This window comes from Pelmatolapia mariae, linkage group LG20, assembly GCF_036321145.2.
Source record: "Pelmatolapia mariae isolate MD_Pm_ZW linkage group LG20, Pm_UMD_F_2, whole genome shotgun sequence".
NCBI classification, from domain to species: domain Eukaryota; kingdom Metazoa; phylum Chordata; class Actinopteri; order Cichliformes; family Cichlidae; genus Pelmatolapia; species Pelmatolapia mariae.
The window spans coordinates 36,882,957-36,908,002 of record NC_086244.1 but is presented as its reverse complement, the minus strand read 5'-3'; the positions used below and the strand labels follow the sequence as shown (position 1 = coordinate 36,908,002).

Genomic DNA, 25,046 nt, shown 5'->3' with positions numbered 1-25,046 from the left:
TGGCAGCATTTCATTTTCAAACTGAGCCTGAGTTGAACTGTACCTTCAAAACGACTTAGAAAGGTTTTAATAGATTATCATGGATGGTGCTTCATTTATATAGAATGTCCCAAGGTTCCTTTTTTTGTATTTCTTTAGAGAAATGAATAAACCACTGCAGCGAAATTAAATTCACTCAGCTTTTAAAAGTGGAAGCAAGGCAGAATTAGGCACACAAACACACAACTAAAGACACAAAACCGTGAGAGGATATGAATGGTTTAATAAACTCATATAATACATCACGGGTCTGATGAATTAAAGTCATGGCCAGGATTACCTGAGCATATTCCTGTGTCATTAAAAAAATACAAATCTATAAAGCTCAAAAGAAAAACAAGTGAGTCAGTTCTTCTTTCAATCTGAGATCAAAACAAGGACGGTCCCTGTGCACCTGATTCAGCTCACTTCTTAAATGACTTCCAGTCTTTTTAACCCTTCAAAATTTAGCACGGGTTTGGACGTAACCTGATCTCCACATTCAGCTGATGGAGGAGTGCCCCTGAATGCATCTTTACAAGTCAGATTTTAAGAAACATTTTCCACTGATCTCACTCAAGTGCTGTCAAAAATTATCTGCCCCCTTCTTGATTTCTTATTTTGTAGCACAGTTACATGCTTCACATCATCAGGCAAATTTTGATATTAGTCAGAGAGTTTAAATGATGTCACTTATTAAGAGTAAACAGTCATCTAAGCCTGATGATCTGAAACATGTAAATGTGAGAAATGCACCAAAAAAGGGGAATCATGAAGAGTGCAGATACTTTATCACAGCGCTCATAAATGACTGAATTGAAAGTGCACCGCCTCAACCCGTGAACCTAATATACACACTCATTTCTTGTTTACTTCTCTGTAGTATGTAGCAGTGCAGAATAATAGTGTAACGGATCACACCGCAGATAAATAGCACAATAACAAAAAAACAGCACAAAAAAAAGGCATGCTAACAGCAAACCATCTCTTTCATAAAGCAAAACAAGAATGCAACCACAGTGCTGCCATTAGTGCTTAAGTAAAAGCTTGTCGTCATGTAACGGTTTTACCCTTTTCCTCCCACTCTTCATCCGTGGTTGACCAGCAGGTTCTGAGAGAGAGAAGAAAGAACAGAGAATTAGTCCATCTGCACAGCAGCCACGCCTGCTGACCTTTGAAGGCGTTCTTAGGTGGAAGGGTTGTCCCCGTTTTGTTTATTCTCTGCCACCTTTAACTGACCACAGCTGAAAGGTCAGACGGGTAAGACTAGGGATTAGTCCGGTAATGGAAATAAGCAAACCCAAAAAATAAAAACAAACTTCAAGAAGTTTATGAGAAATTCTTAACTTGTTTTTGTGGTCCCTCTTTTTAAGTTTCTGATTACAAAATAAAGCTTACAGCTGATCCTAATGGCATTCAACTGTCATCATTTTGTCAGATATTTTAAAAAAAATTGACGCTACGACATTTAAACAACTGACGAGTGGAGTGACTATCACTGACCATCTTGAATGCTACTTTGAGACTTACAAACTGCAACTAAACGTTGTTGTAGGCCAAGAACACACACACTGTACACACTGTGGAAACACATCCAGCCCCATGGAGAAAAACTCCACCTATCAAACTGCTCAGGTAATGCTTTACAAAGCGCCCTGGGCACTGACCCAGCCTCCAACCACCACAGATCTGAATTCGATTAAGTATCCCACCGGGCCCAAAGGATCCGTTGCCAATGTCCCAGTGCCAGATACTACAGAATCTCCCAAGAGCTGCTGGGTCTATGCCCTGATGGACTCTTTGTGTGGCATTAAAGGGACGATTTCAGGCAGGTGGTTTTAATGTTGTGGCTGATCAGTACACTGTGTATTTAGTATTTGTATGAGCAGCACAAAACCAAACCGGGATGAAGGTGTCAGTGTCCTGGCCTTCAAACATTCGTCCATCTAAATCAATATGAAGAAAAAGAAAGAGTTTAGATCATACAGCTGGTGCTTCAAAGCTATAATATGGTTTTTGGTCACTAGATTCACAATTGTGAAAAAAAAAAAAACAACAAAAAACTTTAGAGAAAAAGTCTCTGTCGTACGAGCATTTTTCTGCTGCAGTTGTTGCAGCTTTCAAACAAAATGACCTCCAAGCTCCAGCATGAGCAGCCTATCAGGCGTACCTTCCTGCTATTTAAAAACAGCTGCATGCAATTGATCCAAGGAGTGCAACCTTCATCCTTCAACCTAAGATCAATGCGGTCCTTGAAACCCTAGCAACAAATCGTCCTGGAAAGAAGACGCGTCTGACACCATCATTCCAGCGACCTTGTCTTATGTTCCATGAGAGGGGTTCGCTCAGATTGTGAGCTCTCACGTGAAATGGCAACGATCAATTAACACCTTGAATTGCTGGCACAGTGATTCTAAGAGCGATACCAACAAACTAAACTAATCTCACGCTAATTTGACTTGAGCCCTGACATCATACAGAGCTGTTCCTACAACCTTGGAAGGCAGCTTTTTGAAATGCTAAGGTAATACATTTTACAGAATATATACAGGTATATCGTATAAAACTAATGGACAGATAATTGGTCTCATATGTGAAGGTCTTTCAGAACTTTTCCTTTGAAAACAGAGACATTACCTAACGAGATGACTCCTAGCTATTATATAAGCTCATTTCCACAGGAAAGTTCAACACTCGCTGTAAATGGAGGGTCAGATATACTATGATTATTTTCAAGTGCAAATGTGAAGCAATCAAGTACAAGGAAGCACATGTAACGCATTCATAAGACAGCAGCACAAGCTCGTGTGAAATTTTAGCGAGCGTTTGCAAAGAGCGCTTTTGTAATTGACTGAAATTTTCTTTTTTTCATGCAAATTCTGTGGACAGAGCGTGATTAGTATTCCCCTGGATTTACTGAGGTCACACAAAAAATGGCAACAACTACGCAACGCTACATGTACAGACAACACAAACCATGACAGAATGTTGTGTTGGAAACAGAAACAGGTGTTTACCTTTGTTTATTTGTTTATTTATTTTTTAGCTAAAGGCCCCAAACAGACATTACATGTCTCTCGCTACATGGATGTTCCCCTAAAAATGAACAGCAATAACTTGTCCTGATCCTCTCATATTTTTCAACTCAAACTGCCCATTAAGCTTAGTTCTATGATCAGAAATCATCTATAAAAAAAAATCTGTTTTTAACCCAAGGTTCTTTATCGTAAAATGAATCTCTTGCAAATTTGCTTTGGTTTCCAAGTCCAAAAAAAAAAATTGATCCAACTCTGCCCCACTTGGCCTCAAAGACTAGACAGCAGCAGGGAGGAGGGTTAGCCCAAGTGGAACGATGCAACGAGCTCAATTGACTGAGAGCTGGGGGCGCATTGACCTGAAGCCGCCTGCTAGACACACTGCGTATATGGATGTGCTATATGTGCATGTGTGTGCTGAGAGCACGTGGTATCTGTTCTAAGCACTGCAGAGTTCACTCCAGCTGTGAAACTCAAACCATTATAACCACAGAGAGACTTACAGAGCAGTGTGATCAATATGACTCCCCTCTTTTGTCCTCTCATCTGATGCCTCTGGTTTAGTCTCCTCATCTCCCATTCCCTTTCAATTCTTCTGTCACTTTCCTCGACTCTTCTATTTCACTGATTTTTTTTGTCCTTCCAGTGTCTCTTCATTCTCCTCTATACACTTTTGCTCACACGAGTAGTTTGCGTTCATTTATAATAATGTAAGCCATGAAGGCGTATCTCCTCTCCTGTTGTTTACCTTAGTGAAGAAGATATCTAATACTGGCTCGCTCGCTGAAAAGCAACAGACATGAAAAGAGTCTTCACCATGAAAGAAAACAAGAGTGAGTTGGATACACAAAATAGAAAACCAGAACAATGGTAGGACACAATTACAATCTGTACATCTAAAATGACAAAGAAAAAGAAAAACCCTTATAAGAGAGACAAGAACTCTAGTTAGAAATGTACAGCATGCTGAACGGCACCTTTGCAAACCAGCTAACAAATGAACCTGTATTATGGCTTTAAAACATTGACATGGGATCTTTTACATTCCAGGATCAACTTTACCTGATCATTTTTCTTTTGTACGATTTAAATTCTCAAAGCAGATGGACTCTGTTGTCAGAGTCTTGTGAGTGTTTAAAGCAGGGAGCCAAAATCCACCTGGATTTCGATCCAGCTCACTTGACAGCTTTGGAAAATGTGAAGGAGGGCATACATTTGGACTTTTACCAGTGTTTCGTAATTGTTAAAACATTTCTTCCTGATTGCCATTCATTTGTTGTTTTTTTATTGTTTTCCACAGTTAAATATTTTCTGTGAATTAATAAAAAACGTTGTTTTATGATTACGAGACAGTCTGGGCCGTGAACTACAGGAACTTTCTCTAGAATTTGACACAATTATTACAATTTAAGAGAAAGAAAGAGTCACGCTGACAAACTCCTTTCATTTACAGCATTTTTACACAATGCAGAAAAACTAAGATGTGATGTTGAAATGACCCCCCTTCTTCACTTTAAGAATCTCGGGGATTAGATATGTAGCTAAACTTCAGAGAGGAGATGTCACCGGTCAGGCTCACTCAAGCTGAAAGCAGGCTGCATGTGGCCTGTGTAGTATGACAAAGTTTACACACAACAAATTATTAAACAGATTAATTAGCCCTCTGAGCAGTTCTGAAAACTGTATTTTTCCACATCTACTGTACTAACGAGCACAAAGAAACTAATGGATTTCTTACCTGTTGCTCTAATCTAGGGGTCTCAAACTCGTGACCCAGGGGCCACTTGTGGCCCATGTCACCCCTGCTTGTGGCCTGTATATTGACGTAAAGAAATCTAATGAAATTTGGCCCGTGAACATTTTTTTGTTAGCGAGGATTTGTTTGTTGTTAAGTACAATGTTAAATTAGTTAAAAAGCAAAAAATGATTTAATATGAAAACAATATGAGCAGAGAGCACTTACATGTATATGGATTGGCTGTGTTAGTTCAGTGAGAGAGTCATTTGTAAACAAAACACTTATAACTTATTTTTATTCTGTTAAATACGAATAAACTTATAACAAGTGCTGCCACATGTCTGGCCAGTAAGAGTTCCAGTGTTTTTATTTGGTAGTTCAGTGAAAGGCTTCAGTTAGTTAAGAGCGAGAAGAAAAAAAGATTGTGTTCATGTTTGCAGTTTTGTCTTGTTATACAATATTTGAAATTTATAAAAACAAAACAACATTTTTGGAAATATTTGAGGGTGTTTTCTTGTTTGTTTTGTCCTACTTGAACACTAAAGTGGCCTTTCAATGAGATGACAGTGCCAGCAGTGGCCCACAGCTCATTTACGTTTGAGACCCCTGCTCTAATTGAAGACACCTTCTAAATTAAAGTAGTCACTGACTATGAAGACTTGCTGAGGTTCTTTCAGACTTTTGACCAGCTAGTGCCTTGGTTATGGTTATGGGCTGTTACAGTGAGCCTATTTTCAGTTCATGTGGCTCCGGCTAGAAGATTAAAGAGGCAGAGTGAAGGGACTGAAGAGAGGAGAAGAGAGACCGGGGCTGACCACTGTAGGAGATAGAAATAAATAACAACAAAAAGTCAGGAGAGGTAGGAGAGCAGAGTCAGGCTGTTCCCCACTCTGCACCCAGCCTGGGAGCCTTGACTCAATTGGAAATCCATTTTATCTGATGACTGGCAGGCAATTGGGGCTCCCAGGTGAGGCTCTGCGGTTGATAGGCCTGACCACTCCACTGCTGAGGGACAGAGGGATGAAGATGGAGGGGAATGTGGAGGAGAACACGTACTAGATTGGCTCCACTAACAAAGTTCATTTTAGGCAACCTAGATCATCACTTGGCCTCCACTTCTATCAAAAACAAGAAGTGGGAGGGGAGCTACTAAGTATTTTCACTTAGTGGAAAAAAAAACCCTCCAAAGATATAAGGCCGAGGAAAGCAGCAAGCCATCTGAAAAACAAGACAAAGATTCCAGTGTTTTCTTGATAAATGACGAAAAAAGGAGAAAGCAACTGCTAAAAAAGTGAATTCAAATTTTATGTTGACAAACCTCATCTGTAATTTTATGCCCCGCAAGACAGGGAAGGATGTTTTGTAATGAGTTGGGAGACACTAAATTAAGTCAGGAAATAAAATAAGTCTCTTTAGAAGAGAGGGTCACTGCAAATCAATGTGTTGTTGTGAGTTATTCTGATTGATCCAAGATTTCTATCCTAATATGACTACTGAACTGAAAATCAGCAGGAAGAGATATTATGTGGGGAAGGCCTTATTCTAACAACATTGTGTCAGAGAATGGAACAAAAGGCAGAAACATCCAAAGAAGAGCTCTGAACGTCCTTCAAGAAGCTGGGAAACTATTCCTGAGAACTACTTAAAGGAATGACAAGGAAGCTGCCCTGAAAGTTCAGGCTGGGATGAAGAAACCAGTGGGTCGTACCAAAAGTGATGTTGAAGCATGTAAAACTACAAACTCTGTTGTTGCCCCATGCAACGCATTTCTATAGATATTTGCCCATTTCAGTAAACATCTGCATCTACTTCCCATTTTCCTCACAAAATCTAAAGAAATGAGACTTTTATAAATCCAATAAATGAAGTTCAGATGTCATTGTTTAGTACAATAAATATAACATGCTGCTTTTTGTGGATTTGTGGGACAAAAGAACGTCAAATGCCTGCAGTATATTTATATGAAAACAGGTTTCACATGAAAACCAACAGCTCTGCAAGCGGGTAATAAAACATTGGTATTTATTTATTTACAATAGGGCTAGAGAAGAGACGGAGAGAAGAAAATCGATATTTTTAGAAATACAGGGTGTGAATGAAGAGCAATCACAAAGGAAAGGCAGGCTTCAAATCATAAAGAAAAAAAGAAGTGGAGAGACAGACGGATTGAGTCACAATGGGACACAAAGGAGAGGCTGGTAGAAAGTGGACTGTTCCGATAATGTTGTGGCTGTTTCGGGGTGACAAAAGCCAGTGAAAGACCCACCTAAAAGCCCCGCTGTTGTCCTCTCTTATCCCAGCTGGTGGTCTTGGTTCCACAAAACCTCTTCCTAAGCACACACAAGAGGGGCCGATAAAATGCCGACCAAAATGGCGGTCTGGTGTGTGCCCAGAAAAAAAACAAAACAACAACAACCAAAAAAACCAACTAAGTGTGTCAATTGCTTATGCAGCCTAGGTGGCTTTCAATAGTACACAATACGGCACCGTGCTGAATTGTTATCGGGACCCCCGTTGGAGCAAACAGAAAGAGGGAGACAGAGTAGGGGGTCTGGTGGCGCGAGCCGACGGGAGTGGTGGCGCTCAGAAAGGTCAGGATACAGCGAGCAAAGAGCACAAAAGATGGTGAAAATGCTCCTCAGGAGGCAGCTGAGAATACCCTCAACTCTACCCCCACCCCCACAACTCTGCCCTTGTTTGAAGGCTTTGTGGTGTCTGAGGGCCACCGAATGAAAGAAGAAGCAGAGGCTCTGGATATGGTTTGATGGGATGTTCGATCGCTCCTCGCACCGCGACAAAAGACAGAGAAAGGGAAATACAGAGACAGAGGGAGAGAGGGGACGTGCAGGAGGAGAAAGACATGTGCTACAGCTCTTAGAAAAAGTTCAATGTGCAACAAAACAGCTGGTATAAGTAATTGTACGTACTTGCACTGTGATTATTGAAGAGATTTGCAAACCAGAAAGCAGAACTTTTTGACTGAAATACATAAGTCTTTTAATTGTAGTACTCTTTTTCATTAACACCAGTTGCATGAGGACTGGCCAAATTCTGATGCTCTCATACTTATATTGGAACTCTACTTAAAAAAAACGTACCTGGTTCCAGGTAATGAAAACCCCCCAAAATTGAGTCAAGCTTAGCCAAGCAGGTACTAGTGAAAGAGAAACACGTGTTACGCCAAACAACCTGTCCTAAAGTCCCGACTTCTGAAGGTAGAAAAGCCTGCTGCTTAGTTTTGTTTCTCATAATATTCAAGAATATAAGGCGGGGGGAGACAAAACTTCACTCCCCAAATAACTAAATGTACAGAACCCCACAGCACCGAATAGCTAGATTGAAAAATACAACCCACAAAGCACAGAATACAAGACAGAGGAGACAACAAAAGAGAAAGAGCGAGAGCAGATAATGATGCTTGGTGGAGATTGGTTGTGATCGGCTGTACAATGATCAATGCCGGCTTGAAAGGAGGCAACGCTGATGGTTTATGAAGGAGGGAACAACTGCCAACAGTATGAAAATGAAATCAATAAGTCAGCTGCGGCGCGGGGGAGAGAAAAATGAAGGAAGCGGGCGAGAGAAAGCAAGAAAAAGAAAGAAACAGGAGACAAGACGGAATAAAACAAGAGAGACAAAGAAAGCGGGAAAGACGCGGAGAAAGAAAAGAGAAAGAGTTGCAGACAGACTAAGAAGTGAGATGAAAGGTGCTGGTTTAAAGGAAGCAAAGGCAGAGAAACTAAACTGACAGATGAAGGAAAATTCTTTAAAGAAAGATTTAAAAAAAAAAAAAAATCTGAGTACAGCAAAAACAAACCGATGAACATTTACACTCACGAACTGACAAACTTTTGAACAAAACCCAGATCCTGATGTAAATATAGCCGGGCATGTCTACTGTGTATATGTGTCTATATTTGATTGTGTCTATAAAAAGGTAAGTCTACACATGAAAGGTGAGATGATTGATGGACATTCTTTCTCTCCCCCTTCACTGTGGGCATTTTGTCAGGCAGAAAAACAAAGCATAGATGTTCCAAAGAACAGAGGCGTATTTTTTTATTTTTTTATTTAAAAACACACAGAGTGTCCTGAAGTCCATCCCTCTGTTCTTTATAAAAAAAAGGCTGTTCTTCACTGACTCAGATATCCATGACAACAGCATTAAACTCTCTCTCTGGACCCGACAATAAACACACAGATACACAAAAACACTCTGAGTCACACGGCCGACATGCAATGAGGCACAAACAAGTTATGTTTTATATGTTTTTCTGAATTTGTGTCAGCAAAAGTCTTTAAACACGCCGCAATGAATACAAAACGTGACAATGTAACGGCCAAAAACAATCTACAGACTCCAAACAAACTGCAAGGATGTGAACTTTTACAAATGTGTTGTTCTCAGTGAGCATTTTGACCTTTGCATCCACAGGGAGAGTGACTTACTCACTGCACTAATGGAAAAAAAGTTTTTATACACCAACATCACAGGTGGAAAAACAGAGTTTTATGTTCTGTATATTTTTTAGTTTAATAGGCACACAGGAGCATAAATGTTATAATGTTCATATATTTATATGTTTGCTGCAGTAATTTGATCAAGAATCTGGAAAATTAGAAAATGCTGTGCATAAGGTAAAGTTGAATTTTCAGCAATAACTTTTCAGAAGTTGCTTGTGAGAAAGCGTTTCTTATAGATTTTGATGGGCTAAATCCAAACATGACAGTTAAAAATAGCTGATTGGCCTTGGTCTCTCAAATATATTTATACTTATTTTATATTTTACCCATGTACATTTAGATATTTGACTTTTAATCATGAACCGTAAGCTTATATCTTCTCATATTTATAGCTGTTTCATGATAATGATAATAATAATAAAATTTCACCTTTCTTCATTATGTAACAGTAAAAATGTTAGATAAAAAACCTGATATGTAACATTAACATTAATGACAGTCATAGTACGTTTAGCTTATTGTGAAAAAAGATGAAAAACACTACCTTCAGGATATTTTAATATGCTTTAAAATCCTGTAACTTTGTTCTGCAGCATTACAGATTTCCTGGAACAAGCAATGAATCTTCTATCAGATAAGACGTCAGAAGTTTAAAAACAGATATGTCAGGAGATTTCAAATTTGACAATTGCATTTCATACTTGATACAATTCTAAATCACAGGAGCCAAATTTTATGAAAATATTGACAAGTTTAGTATCTGCCATCATTTGGTCTTTCTTTTTAAGTTCAAGAGTCAAAACGTGTTTTTATTATTTCTGTTTTTAAATGAGAACATTAGGTTTTAGAACTAAACTAGTAACATAGAAAAATAGAGCCAGCCGACAGCTTTAAGCTTTAAAATTGGTAAAATTTGATTAGAATTATTTGGGGTATATTTCACTGATTCATCAAGTCAATGTCACTGTACAGTAAATGATACCCTACACCAAAGGTGGGTAGAGTAGCCAAAAATTGTACTCAAGTAATAGCGGCACTACCTCAACAGTTTTACTCAAGTAAAAGTAAAAAGTAGCCGTCCACAAAATTACTGAAGAGTAAAAAAGTATTTTGCAAAAAAGGCTACTTGAGTAGTGAGTAACTGATCATAACATCTGACTTAATCTTTAAAAATGAGATAATCAAACAGACAAAAATACAATGTTTAGTGCAAATTTTGGTATTTTAAAGACTGAAAAGGAAAAGAAAAATGCTTCATATAAATAATGATTACAAAATAATAAATATCAGCTGGAGAAACACTTTTCCAAATCAATATTAAACTGATATTTAGAGTAGGTATATTAGTAGGTCTATATTTGTTAGGTTATATATGATACTTCTCCAAATTGCACAACAGGCTCAGCAGATAGAATAGAGATTGAAAATGTGACGTCATTTCCGTAGTAAAACCGCAAAGGATTGTAGGTACGAGTGGCAAGCGGTACTAGTGCACGCAGGCTTTCACATGAAAACAGTCACACAGCGATAAAAAGAAACACAAAGAATGGCAAGAAGCTGTTGTATTATTAACTGCAATAGCCGGTCGCATGACAGCCACGGGAAGCCGACGGGTAAAGAGATCAGTTTATATCGGATTCCGTCGTGGAAGAGAAATTGTTCAAGCCATGTTTCCGAAGTAACAAAGAGCCGACGGACGGCCTGGATTGCAGCCATTCGAAGACCAAATATAACGTCCCAGAACACTCCAGCTCACATGTTAGTCTGCTCCAAGCATTTCCACAAAGGTAAGTCTTCTGTTGTAGTTATTACGTAATTTATCATAACATAATTGTTGATGTAGGTTACAAATAAGTCTTATATTGATTTGAATTGAATTCGTTGCGCTATGCTGCTTTGTTCACTGTGGCTTTGCGGGCTAATGTTTGTTGTTTTGTAGGAAAACCAGCCTACAAAATGCAGGAATGCGATCCAGACTGGGCACCCTCTATCAGCCTGGGTCATACAGAGTTTAAAGCTGCTACCACAGCGAGATTTGATCAGCTAAGAGGGAGAGCGAGATCAAAACAGCCACGAAAAGTCACGCATATAAGTGCCCAAGGGTTGTATTGAAGCAAACAAGTGATGAATAACTGTTTTCCAGTATGTTGTTTTGAAATGTTTTTTTTGTTGCATTGTTGATTTGTTTTTCCACCGAAGCAGCTAATAAAGCACAATGGAATACAATTTTGCCTCTTTCTTGTAAGATTCTATAATAGAATGAAACAATAATGGCACTTATAAATAAAGACAATAAATTGAATGAATTACGAAACACTTATTTTATTTCTATTAGATCTGAAAATGTTGTGTAATAGTACAACCTGAAAAGACAAATAGATTGCGTTGGCCTGTACAGGAGATAAAGAAATTTTTTTAACATCAGCTGTGAAATAGAATAGTCCAAATCACCAAAGTAAACTGGACCTGGGCTTGTTGAAGGGATCTGAAGTTACTAAACATTTTGTGAGTGTATGCACTCACACTTAGGACCATATAACAATAAATATGTGCGTGATGAAAGCTGGGCAGCAGGCTAACGTCCTTACTCCACTCTGTATGCTCGTATGGGTCTAACCCTTTTACTCCTTTGATTTTTTCCTCGTACTTTTTTTTTGCCTTTTCGTCAAGCCTGTCTTTGTACGGACCTGCCGTGTTCACCGTCGTTTTGTACATAACTGTTCTTGGACCAAATAAAATGCAAGTAGGGATTAAAACCGCAGAATTAATGATTACCAGTGCTGGAAATGCTAGCGCTTGATGCAGTGTTTTGATTTTGTTGCCACTCGTACCCACAATGCAATGCGTGAAAGTCACGTGGTCTGTCAATCTCTATAAAAATAAAACAACAAATCTTACTTTGACATAAACTAAGTTTGTGTCTGCATTTCATGCATTTTTGTTTAAAACGTATTTATTATTAATTCACTAAAGTTATTCACACTGAGTAGAGTAGCCAGAATATTTTCTCAAGTAAGAGTAGCGATACATCATAATAGTATTACTCAGAAAAAGTACAGTATAGTTAAACTACTCCTAAAAGTACATTTTTTTCTAAAAAGTTACTCAAGTAAATGTAACTGAGCAAACTGAATTAGTTACTACCCACCTCTGCCCTACACTGAACATTACATGAAACACGTGACAGCTAGCATCTAAACTCTATATCAGTTTCCATTTTAGCAGCATTTAAATGAAGGCTAACAGAATGATAGTTCTGTAACTTCTTCATGATGTAAACATAAAACAAAATCATGTGATGTGCGTTTTGCTGGCTATCTAGTCATAACATTAGACTTTGTGGGGCAAAACATGCAGGAGTCCAGCAGGGAAAATAGTGCTAAAAAAGCATGGTGGCAACTGCTTTATTACATGCCAAACTCATAGTACCACATTAATAATAATAATAATAACCTGCTTCGGTCAACAGACCATCATTACACAACATGTTATACCACCGTGTTTTGTTGAGTCTTTGTCAACTTTTGCTCAAAACTGTGAGCTGAGGGGGAGAAAAAGTTCAACAGTTCTTTAAGACTTTTTTCCTCAGTGTCTGTAGGCAGTCACCATTAATGAGGCACAACAGACCTACAAGCGAGAGCAGAACAGAAACACGAAACTGACATAAATGGGCTCCAAATGAATGTCACTTTTTAAAAATCAATTCAACACCTTTCATAAAAAAAACCACTGAACACTGCTTCCTTACAATTTGTTATGATTTAACATCTTTTCTTTGTAGGTTTTATTCCTGTTCTCTCTAGTGGGCAGGAAGTCACAGAGTCACAAATAGAGAGCTAAGAGATGAAAAGTACTATCTGCTCTATGGTACATCAACTTTGCAGAAAAGTTCTGCCTTTGGAAAGCGGATATAAAAGCCCTGCGTAGACTTCAGCCCCAATTAAAGCAACTCACACTAATTTAGAAGGTTGGTCTGAAACGCCTATGCCCGAGTGTTTAATCTCAGACGGTTTATCTCTGAACAAATATAAAAAAATGAGAGAAACTCTGGTCGTTAATTAGGCCTAGTTTTAAGAAAGCTACGAGACACTTTGTAATATTTATTCATGCATAGCAATGAGGTGAAAGGAGTCCAACTATTTGTTCGCTTCATAAATTTTGTGTCAAAACTTGAGGAGTGCATACTTAAGTGAGAACGTGCGTGTGGTCAGCAGCAGGTCCAGCAGGAAGCTGAAGCTCCTCATTCTTCTTCATTAAGTTTTGACTGCTGAGGGGCCAACATCTATGCCGCTTTCTCTCTGTGTGTTTGTGTACATCTCTTCATCCCCTGCCCATCTCCAACCCTTCCTCCATAAACACTTATCTCCTCATGGTATCCACTCATCTTCCCCTTCTCGCTTTTTACCTCCTGACAGTCACCTATTTCTCTCCCCATCATCTCCCCAACTTGCCTCATGTCGCCTCCCGTCCCTCCTCCTTTCTCTCCTATCTCTCCTTGCCCTCATCTGTCCAGCTTTCCCCCTTCCCCATCACCTGCCTCCTTACCTCTATTCTTTAACTGTCCACCTCCTCCTCTTCATCATTTTCTTCTTCTCCCATTTTCTCCCTTCGCTTCTTAAATTGCTCACTGTTTGCTATCATGTTTTTTACTTTCCCTCGACTCTACTCATTCTTTCTGCTTCCTGTTTATTTGCCCGTCTCTCGCCTCAGTTCTGAACACAAATTGATCTCAGTTTTTTTCTCCCTGAACATTTCTTAGTTTCTTTGGCAGTTTGTTCCACTTAAACCAACTTCCAGCCCCTACATGTCACCATTTAATCTCAGGTTTAACTTCAAACCTTAATGTGTCTTTTCATTTCTCTCTCCTTCTACTCCATCTCTTTCTGTGTCCGATACTTCTCAAGGCCTTTCTGTTTATTTCTCATTGGCCTTTCACATCTAGCCTCTTTATCTAGCCGGCTCCAGATCTCTCTGTATCCACAACGTGTATTTTTTCCTTCTTCAGTCCAATTCGCTGTCCTGAGCCTCTTCTTTGTATTTTTCTCCACTTTGTTTGTCTATTTTGTTATCTACCAGCAGAGTGACTGAGCTGCTGTGATCTCTGTACCGGCATGACTCCTGTTCAATCAACAATAAAACTGAAGGTAAAAGAAAAAAGAAATCAATATGAGGTTTTACACTGCTGTGATTCACTGGCTTTGCGAAAGTCGCTGTGCATTCAGATCGGCTACAGATACACATTTATTATCAGTATATCAACATTGTCAGTGTGGACTTTCTTTGAGAATAGACTTATCAAAAGAAGATGAAACAATTTTCTCTTTCCCCTTATCTTCTGGTGGGCTATCCACCGAGAATCATACCAGCACACAAAGCAGTGTGTGCCGCAGAAACTGCACAGAGTTTCCGGCTCGACAGGCCACGCCGTTGTGAATCACAACAGTGTTCCTTGCTACAAAAATGCTACACCATTTCTCTTTATGTCCACAGGATGCTCCTATTCACTGACTACAACGCAGCCCTGAAATGAAGCCACCCAGATCCCTTTTCATATAAATGAGGGAGGCTGAGTATTGCAAACATTTCTCTGGAACAGTGTCAATTTAAAAAGAAAAATTACATTTTACAATTCACAAATGGTTTATTTACCATCTCATCCATTTTTTTACTCGATGGTCGTGTTATATCACACGTCTTACTGAGAGCACAAATTAACTGGGCACATTAGAAAAGTGAGTGATGCTGCCGATCCGAGGAAAGCTCCACTTCACACAGACAGGTGTCCTGCCTCTAACCTGCCCACAGTCTCGATTGCTACGACTGTCAGTGATTGCTTAATGGTCTAAGGACCTACTATGGCGTTTTAGATTGAACAATTATAAAACAAACAACAGAAAACAAACAGAAACAAAATAGCATAGAAGGGAATTTAAGGTATTAATTATGGCTCCTTCCTCAAAACAAGGCTAATCGGTCTCAGTGCGCTGGGTTATTTGGGTGACTCTCCTACGCCGTGATAGCTGACAACTCCCTACTGCACCTCTCCATGGCTGTCAGGGGCAGAGGAGTCATCAACTTGGACAGCTAACAGGCTACATGGGAAAGGCAAGATTTTAAGATGCGAATCTAAAGCACTGGAGAAGAAATGAAATAAAAACTGTGCATTTGTGTATCATTTACCATAACCGCAGCTTTGCAGAAATATCTTGGTGTTATAGCTGTTAAGCTATAAAGGCTGGCTTCAGCTTTAATGCAGTTTCTAAGGTACTCAAAGAAAAATTCAAATATAACTAAGTTTGGGATACAACGAGCCACGCCTGTGGATGGTCACACATAGTGCCATATCCTTCATTATATCTGCATCTATATTTTCCCATGTTAAGAGTACACTTCCTGGTCCACAAGCCAAACGACTTCAAACACGATGTTGCCTGATATTAGACTGAATCATGAATTCATTGCACTCTATTTGCATGTTCAGAAACTGCTTGTTTAACCAATTTTGATGTGGGCGAGGCTTCAATTCTCCGTAACCACAAAGACCACATGAGCTGTTTAAATCTAACATCTGAATATTTGAAGTTGACAAGTGATGGACAAGCAGCTTGTTTGTGACTTTTTTCCCAAGATTTTGATTTCACTATTGGTTAACTTTACACACACAGTATCTTAGGGCTGTGCGATATGACCAAAATCTCATATCCCGATATAAGACATCTATCGTCCAGACTAGGGCTGGGCCATATCATACCGTTCACAGTAATACCGGTATAATGTTGGGCAACGATAAGAAAATGAAATATCGCGATAGAATATAGGTAAAACGTGCATGCGCAGTGCCTTTGTTTTCATACGCACATGGCAGAAAAAGCATGGCGGCAACGGAGAATGAGATGGGCGAAAGCGGATCGTTGAATGAAACAGATGAACCAGAATTGGTTTGTAAAAATGCTGCAACTTCAGTGGTGTGGAAAATACGGCACACTTAAAATCAATCCTTTGATTTTTCTGAAAATCGACAGTGCCCATTATAATCCCGTGTGCCTTATGTATGAATTCTGGTTGTTTACTGACCTCGAAACGATTTTATGTGGTACGCGGCGCTCAAAAATCTGTCAAATGTTTTAGTATGACTTTGCTAAGCTACGAACCCGCACCGCTTGATGGATTGTCGGAGCATTACGGCTATCGTAGGCAGGAGCCTCGCGGAGTGATACGTACTGTGCTTCAACATAATATTACCGTATTGTGTGTGTATAACCTCTTTTTAAGTTTTGTGGATATTATACATGGTTATGCTGAGGATATGTCGGCCAATTTCCACTGGAAATGCCTTTTGGTTAAACTGTCAGCAAGGAATTTGCATTTGTACTGTAAAATTTTTATATAACTTTAATGCACATAAAAAACAGCTGCTTGTTTAAGTGAAAATACACTGATGGGTTTTTTTGCACTAATAAAGTTGTGGAGTTGTAAAGTATTTTGTCTAGTGTCAATTATATCGTCAGTTATATCATTATCGCAAATTTTCAAATGTATATCGTGATAAATATTTTTGGTGATATCGCCCTGCTCTAGTACCGACAACGATATATATCACAAATATTTTACATTTTCTGTAAATTCTGTGAAGCTTGGGCAACTCGACTTGTGTGCAGTGTTTTCTGCTGGGCGTCATGTACCTGGAGTCAAGTGTGACATAAGTTGAAACGGCCGCAATTTTATTTGTAAGCACTTATTACACGGCGTGCTGCGGGGAAAAGCCTGTTCTAAGGTTTATTTTTTTAGCCCCTGACGGCTCTTTTTAGCTTCTCGTCAGTAAACACTCTGCATACTATTTCACATGATTCAGTTTATTTTGAAAAATCTGCACAGAATCTTCATCTTTATTGTGAAAAGTTTATGTGGAAAATAAACAAGCGGACGGCGGAGCCACGCGATGGTTTTACCGTCGTTGTTGCTAATGACAACGCATAAAAGCAGTCGCTTGTCCATCCGTAGTGTGGTTATATTAAATATAAGAGAAAGAGAGAACTTTAAGAAATTCTACAGTGACCATCAAAATGATGAAAAAATATTGCTGTAAACAGTTTATTTTGCGACACCACGAAACAAACGATAGCGTGATATGAAATGATAGATGTTTTCATATCGTCATCCGATATATATCGTTATATTGAACAGCCCTACAGTATCTAGTATAATACTTATGCTTCCGTGAAATATGTTTCGCATGACACAAACTTACTAAGGATCTAAAGCGGCACATTATTTAGATGGTTCAGATTAAAAGGACTCTTTCATGTGTATTTTCCATCTTTTGGTACATTTTCAGTCTGTTCTGTTTCTCTGCTCAGATATTCCAAATGACTTTTACAAATCTCTTTAGTAGCACTCTCTCATGTCTGTCTCGTTTCTTGCCTTTCACTCCTCTCTCCACGGTGAGCGTGAGCGTCTGACATTGATCAAAAGCAGGCTGTCTCTTAGATTGAGGCTAAATGACTTGAGAATCCCACCAACCACACAGACAGCATGTGTGTGTGTGTGTGTTGTGTATGTACTCACATCTGAGAGTGCAGATAAATGACTAGAGAATCCCACTGAGTGTCTGGACAGTGTGTAAGCGTTACATGTAGTAGTGCCCACATCAGGCACAGCCTCCCAGAGGATAATGACTAGAGGTTGTCTGCACCGTCTCTGCAGGCTCTGTGGGATCCTCCTCTCATTTGTCATCAAACACACAAACACATGCACACGGGTACACATAAAGATGGAAGCATAACCCAGCAGGAAGACGTCTGCGATATGCATGTCTGTCTACTGACCTGCTGTGGCACTGATCAAAACACATCACAGTCACCTCTGCTGAGAGACAAAAAAGGAACAGGACCAATTTTGTCCCAATTAAGCCCTCTTTCACTCACTTAAAAGCTCAGGAATGAAAAGTCACCATGTGTTCCTCTCCCCTCCGAGACGTCCTTATTTCCTATCATTATTAAATAACTAACCAGCTGTAGTGTAATCCCTCTTGCATGGTCCAGTCCACTGCAAAATTTTGAAAGGATTAAAACTTTGATTCACAAAACAGAAGACATTACTCATCAGCTCTGCTTATAAACAAGATGAAATACATTTATGAATTTTCCCCAGGCTCTCTGCCTACAAGCCTTCTTAAGATGCAGTCATTTTAAAATACATTAGAAGAGTAATGTTTAGTTAGTTAACAGATTTTATATCTGTACAAAAGCTTTACATAAGCATACTTTGTACTCTTTTATGCAGTCATAAAAACCCTCATTTGTCACACTATCACAGTAGCTGTTAGCCAAGTGGAAAGTGTTAGCCGAACAGTGTCATTAGCAGCTGACAGAGATTTTTAGTATTAGCAATGCTAGAGCTAATGTAGCTAGCACAACTAGAAAACCAAAATAGGCCTAGCTGATAATTATGCTGCTCAAAGAAGTGAATGACACAAAGTCAGTTATGCTACAGCCTGAGGCACAAACTAAATGATGGTGACTGTGGGCAATAAACTTGTGATTGAAATGATTTTGAAAACAGGAAGCATGAAGACGCAGATAAAACATCAGTGAGACAATCGGTAGGCTATCAGTTTGGGATTGAATGGGACCAGTTTGGAAATTATGTGCAGTCTGTTTGTGATAACACAGTGATTACCTCTATTAGTTCAGCCAGAACCTCATAGATTTGAAACAGAAATTCTAAAAAGGTCATACTTGCTGCAGGACAGCACTTGAACTGATAAATGACAGAGGCGCTCGGCAATACCGCTTTTATCTAGAATACAACCATATGCAACGAGTTTAGCCGAGTCCCAAAGAAACATGCTGAAAATGGGTTGCACTCATCGGTGGTTACGTACTCAGAGGGACTGCAACATGTTGGTAATCTGTCTGCATTTTTATATTAGATTGCAATTGCTTACAAACCTTCATATGAAGTTTATGACCAACCTCCATGAACCAGGAACAAACGGCTGTCAAACTTTAGCAGGTAAAATGGTTTCACAATGGTCTTAACAACAGGACAGACTGATACTCTAAGTTAAAAGCTCTTCTTAGAGAACATAAGCAATCAACTTTGAAAACTATCCATGTGCTTCTGCTAATTGTTGTCTCACTAGCACTTGGCGAGTTTACTGTGCCACTGCTACTGCGCTGGGAAAAAGTTATCAGCGATAACCAAACTAACTGTGACAGCTTTTAAAGACACAAAACGGAGGAAGAACTTTATAAACTTCCAAATTGACAGGGTGAAAGTCAGGGAGATGCCTCGGGGGCCAATCAAGAGGAAAGACCTTGATGAGTAGGTTGAAGCAAGCTGCAATGTAGCAAGCTATTCACGCGCCACAAACACACACGCATATACGTATTATTATGCTCTGCTGTAGTCTTTAAAGACTGTCTTCAAAGAGTCTTCCCTTCACTCCTTGTTATCTCACACCAGCTAATATACGGAGGAAAGTCTCCCACTCTTTCACGCACACTCTCTCTCTCTCTCTCTCTCTCTCTCACACTCACACACACACACACACACGCACACACACACACACACACACACCAATCCTAGTAAGCAACAAATATAAGAACATAAACATTGCTGCATATTTAAAAATGTGAATTTATGACTGCATGCTGTCATACAAGACATAAACAGAAGTTCAGACGCTGCTGAACGAGCACACGAGTGCATGTATCCATGCACACAATACAGCAGTACAACAGCAGAGGTATCAATGTTCAGCAAGCTGATTATCACACGTTGTATTACTGTGTTCCAGGGTAAGCCTCACTGCCCCTGAGCAATACAGAGGAGATGTGAGCAGAGACCAGCATGAGATACAGTAATACGCTGCTCGAGTGCATAATGAGCAGCTATACCTTCAAACGCTTCTACCGCACAAACTTTGCGAGTAGCCCGTCCTGCAGCTTCCTCCTCACATTTTCTCTCTAGCGTTCTGTCAACTTGTAGCTGCTGCAGAAATGTACACAGGACTTTTCGATGCTGTTAAATAAAACAGCAATAGGTTGAACTCAATATTAGGCGGTGCCAAAAAGTGAAGTATAAAGGTTCAATTTTTCTAAGTGAATGTATATCTGAGTTTTCCATTGTGGATAAAAATATAAGGGAATGAGAGAGATAAAAAGAGTGAAGATTCAGTAAATAGTAGATAACCCAAGCCAAATCATCAGAGACAGACTGATGATTCATCTCAGGAGCCTACAGAAGTAAAAGGAAAAAAATGGTATACGGAATCCAGCCTGTAAAAAAAAATATCATTTATTAGCACCAAAACAAAGAAAAACTAAGAGCTTAGAACATGAGCCAGGCAGAAATGAAACTGACTTACTGGAGGTAAAGTAACTCCAACTAACTGGAAGTTAGATCAAATTTAAAAAGCTTTATATGGCTCTCTTATTTCTTTCCAATTGTAAATGTATTCTGTGATATTTAATCATCAATTAACTTTGTTAGTAACCTTTAAACTGTCTTTTGATGCTCCAGCATCTATTTATATTTATCTTCAAAAACCTGCACAGCTCAGTGGAACGTAATTCAGTCAAATCACTGCTTTTCTATGTGCGAGGCTGAACGGCAGTGAAACAGGAGGAATTTTAAAAGTTACTTTAAAAATGATTTGACACTAAAGATGAAGGACACATCTGGCTGTAATGCCTGATCACATAAAGTACGTCCTCTTTACTGTTATGAGGGGCTAGGTGGAAAAAAAGAGAGCTTAAAAACATGATAAATAAAATAATCATGCAAAAAGCCTATAAAAACTATCCTCACTACTATATAATCTTATTTACAGTCAGACAGTGTCTACAGAGTGGGTGGTTTGGTTTCATACCCTCCTAAAATTCTGCAGACGTTATTGCTGCATCAACTGGGTGATGCTCTCTTGTTGACTTAAAATCAGACCAGCTACTTCATTAAGTCTTCTTCAGTTCCAAAGAACATATAAGAATGTTAATATGCATACTTTCAATAAAAATATCAGATTTAAAAGATCCCCAAATACACTAAAAGGTCAGTTTATTAAGTACACCAGTTCAATTGCTTGTTTACACAGATATCTGCTCAGCCAATTGCATGGTAGCAACTCACTGCATGCTTTAGTCATGTCAAGATAACCTGCTGAAGTTCAAACCAAGTGTCAGAAAAGGGAAGAAAGGTGATTTAAGTAACTTTGAATGTGGCATGATTGTTGGTGCCAGACAAGCTGGTCTAAGTATTTCAGAAACTGCTGATCTGCTGGGATGTTCAACCACCTCTCGGGTTTACAGAGAATAAACCGAAAAATAGAAAATATCCATCAATATGCCTCGTTGATGTCAGAGGTCAGAGGACAATGGCCAGACCGCTTCAAGCTCATAGGAAGTCAACAGCAACTCATAAATTGGGCAATAGAAAAATGCTGCTTGGTCTGATGAGTCTCCTACTTCTGTTACAGCATTTGGATGGCAGGGTCAGAACAACAATAAAGCATGGCTCCATCCTCTCTTGTGTCAAAGATTCAAGCTACTTGCTGGGGATAATAGTGTGGGCAATATATTCTAGGCAAAATCAAGCCCCTTGACTGAGTAATTAACTAACTGACTAATAGACTGAGTATCTTTTAATCACCTCAGCCTACCTGAGTATTATCGTTGACCATGTCCATGAATTTATGACCAGAGTGTATCCATCTTCCGGTACTAGTAAATTGCACCTAATAAAGTGACCTGTTAATGTATATCCCTTTTTAACAAGTTACTATACCTCTTAACTGTCCCCAAACTGCATCTCAAAACACTGCACAGATCATTTTGTCTACAAAGCCCCCTTGTAAGTGTTCACCGCACTTTCAGGTGAAGGTCTGAGAGTGTCAGAGAGAAGTAGCGTCAGTGGGGTCTCTGCTGTTAATTTAGTTAATGGCAAGGCAGCTAATCAGACGTGAAGAAGGCACTCTGCTGCTTCTAACCTTTGTATGAGCAATTACGTTACATGGAAATATGGCTAAAAAAAACCCAAACAAAAAACAAACAAACACACGCCTCAATGACAATGCTTGAAATTTAGCACTAAGCGCCACTGCCTGACAAAAAAATTGCTATTAAGGCAACGTATAGTTAAGGGGCTGTGTTTGTGTCACTCTTTTATACATTGTTTTTTGACATAACACATCAGAGCATCTTTATTAGCGGTGCAATTTTGTCACAGTTCTGGCCTCTGCGCAGAAAAATCAAAGTTAACGATAAAATCAGCCACATAACCCAGGCAAACTCTAAGGGTCCTTCTATTGTTGCAGGGACACCGTCATCATCAAGTATTCCCCTGCACTTCCTTTGATGACAGGAGTGCATTAAAGTGTTAGGTTGGATTATTTGAAGGCTATAGTTAAAATTTTTTCATGGCTTTATCTGGCCAACAGACAGTCCTTTTATACTGGGAACTGAAGCCTGAAGTCTCATTAAAGCCACCAGACTCTGTTGACAAAAACAGTAATTTTCCCCTCGCAGAAAACGGGACATGCTTGATCTGTTCGTTTGTTTGTGGTATTGTGTGACTTTGGTGTTTTTGATTAAACGTGTTAAACTACCTAAGTCACTCAGCGGTAGTCCTGCAAGTTCAAATTGCTGTTTTGGAAACTGGCTTCAGCTTCCTGTCCTCAAAGGCTGTCTAACAGCAAGAGAAGCAATGGAAATATTTTAAATATCACATATGCTTAAATCAAGGTGGCTTTCAGTGCTGTCCCAGGCCTAATGTATGAACTGCTCAGCTTCCATGCATTACCCCAGGCTGTTTCTCCAAACCAGGTCGTGCCGATCCCATCTACTGCAGGTAATAAATCAACTATTGAAAAGTAGCTCGTATAGCCCAACTTTATAAAAAAAATAAAAAATCTTAGAAAAACCTGAAGCGACTATTAAAGAAGAACTTAGCAGTGAGGGGGCGGGATTACATATTTTTTTAAGGTGAATGACTATTAGTCATTGTAATCTCTCCTACTCTCCTACTACTTCATAAAAATGAATAAATCCTTATAAACAATCTAAATGCATTTTCAAAATAAAAGTACTTTTACTTTAGATTATTTTGCATCTGTAGAGGAACCAAAGTGCGAAAACAATAGGTGAAGGCTATAGGTGGAGTCCTCATAACATGTAAAAATAAATCTCAAATCTTTCTGTTTTCAGCGTTACATTTATGACACATTAACACTTTGCACCATCCCTGACACTATTTTATTATATCTTAGCAGATTGGAAAAGCTCTCACCTTTTTTGCAGCATTGATACACTGCATGTATTCTTTGGCCAGGTCAGAACACTTTAAGGTCTGGTCTTTGTTGTCCCTGTAACAGGATAAAATCTGAGCCTGGAGGCCAGCACACACTGCTTCTGTGTTGCGAGGCCTGCAAAAGACAAGAAACAAGAGAGACGGAGTGAAAAAACTGTCATTTTTGTACCTCTGTTTCTTACTGGTAGTGTAAATTAGGCTTTCAAATAAAAATAAAAAAGTAAACTCTCTAAATCAGCTCATGGCATCACACTATTCATTCAGATTCTTACATCTTCTGTAAATCAACGTTTCATTCATCAGTTTAGCTTTGATTAGTTGATGACATAGTATCAGTGTAACATGAATTCAGGTAGGTCAGCTGCTCAGAAAAAGAGAAAAATGCTGGGTCACAATTGCATGGAAACAAAAAACAACTTAAAAAAAATCAATACTCTAGCTGTCAGTTTCACATTCATGACTGACTTAGAGGGAAGAAAAGCTGCAAGAAAAAGCATCTAAAATGCATTTACAATCTATGAAAGTTTACAAGTAAGTATCCATGAGAGCTGTCTATTGCTGTTTTGGTGGCAGCACGGCTATTTTCAGCAGAAAAGCTCCAATAACCTGTTATTCACCAACTCTCCAGCAGCACACTCACAGACAGACACTAGCCTGTAAACAAAGGAAGGCAAAAAGCAGAAGCTTGCACAGACAGACAAGACAGAGTCAACTAGAGTGACTAAACAAAACAACTTCATCAGCTCACTTTGTTCATGGAATTCATTCATTGAAACATTTCAGAAATGTGGTTCTTTGATTACAGTTTTAAATACTGACACAAAGAGCCTTTTTGGAGAACATTACATTCAAAATGTGGTATGCACATCATAGTCTGGCATCAAAACATATGCTGTGAAATTTTGTCATAATTACTTAATGAGAATTTCTTAGTTATGGCCAAAACTGTGTTTCGGGAGGTCGAAGTGATTTTGTGCTTTGACGACAAAATTATAATCAGGAGTCAAAGTAAACATTTGTACCAGACAAATAAAAAAAGGGCCTCCAAGTACTCCTGGGGACCTTATTTAAAAAGCTCTTATTAGCAAAGTGCATTCCCAAATGCTGAAATTATTCTTTTAAACAACAGCAAGATGTCCAAAGAACTTTTTCTGAACTTTTCCATTAGACAAATCCCTATAAAGATAAAGGTCATCTACAAAGCATCCTGGCATCCTTAAAGAGATCATCGATGATGAATAACTGTTAGTAGAGGGGAAGAGGATCTTTAAGACTGCTACCAGTTTCTGAAGCAGCAGAGAACACGCAGGAAAACTAAGTGACAGTAAACTAATGAAACACTGCAGGTTAGATCACTCAGGCTTTGTGATCAGTCTCATTAGAGATGTGCTCACTTCCTGATGTAGCAGCACAAACAAGAAGCCCTCTGAGTATTTACTTTAAAGGCAACGGTGTTGTACTTTGTATATAAACATTATGTAGGA

General features: G+C 39.0%; 1 protein-coding gene across 3 annotated transcripts in view; it reads right to left on the bottom strand.

The window, feature by feature from the left end:
* Positions 1-242: 242 nt before the first annotated feature.
* Positions 243-25,046, bottom strand: part of chchd6a (coiled-coil-helix-coiled-coil-helix domain containing 6a) — a 72,042-nt gene continuing 47,238 nt past the window's right edge. For all 3 annotated transcript variants that reach the window (XM_063465199.1, XM_063465200.1, XM_063465201.1), the window contains 2 exons: positions 23,542-23,677; positions 243-1,129 (listed from right to left, as the gene is read on the bottom strand). In XM_063465199.1, coding sequence (XP_063321269.1) covers positions 1,106-1,129; positions 23,542-23,677 — 160 coding nt within the window. In that variant the 3' untranslated portion in view covers positions 243-1,105. The remainder of the gene's footprint in view (positions 1,130-23,541; positions 23,678-25,046) is intronic.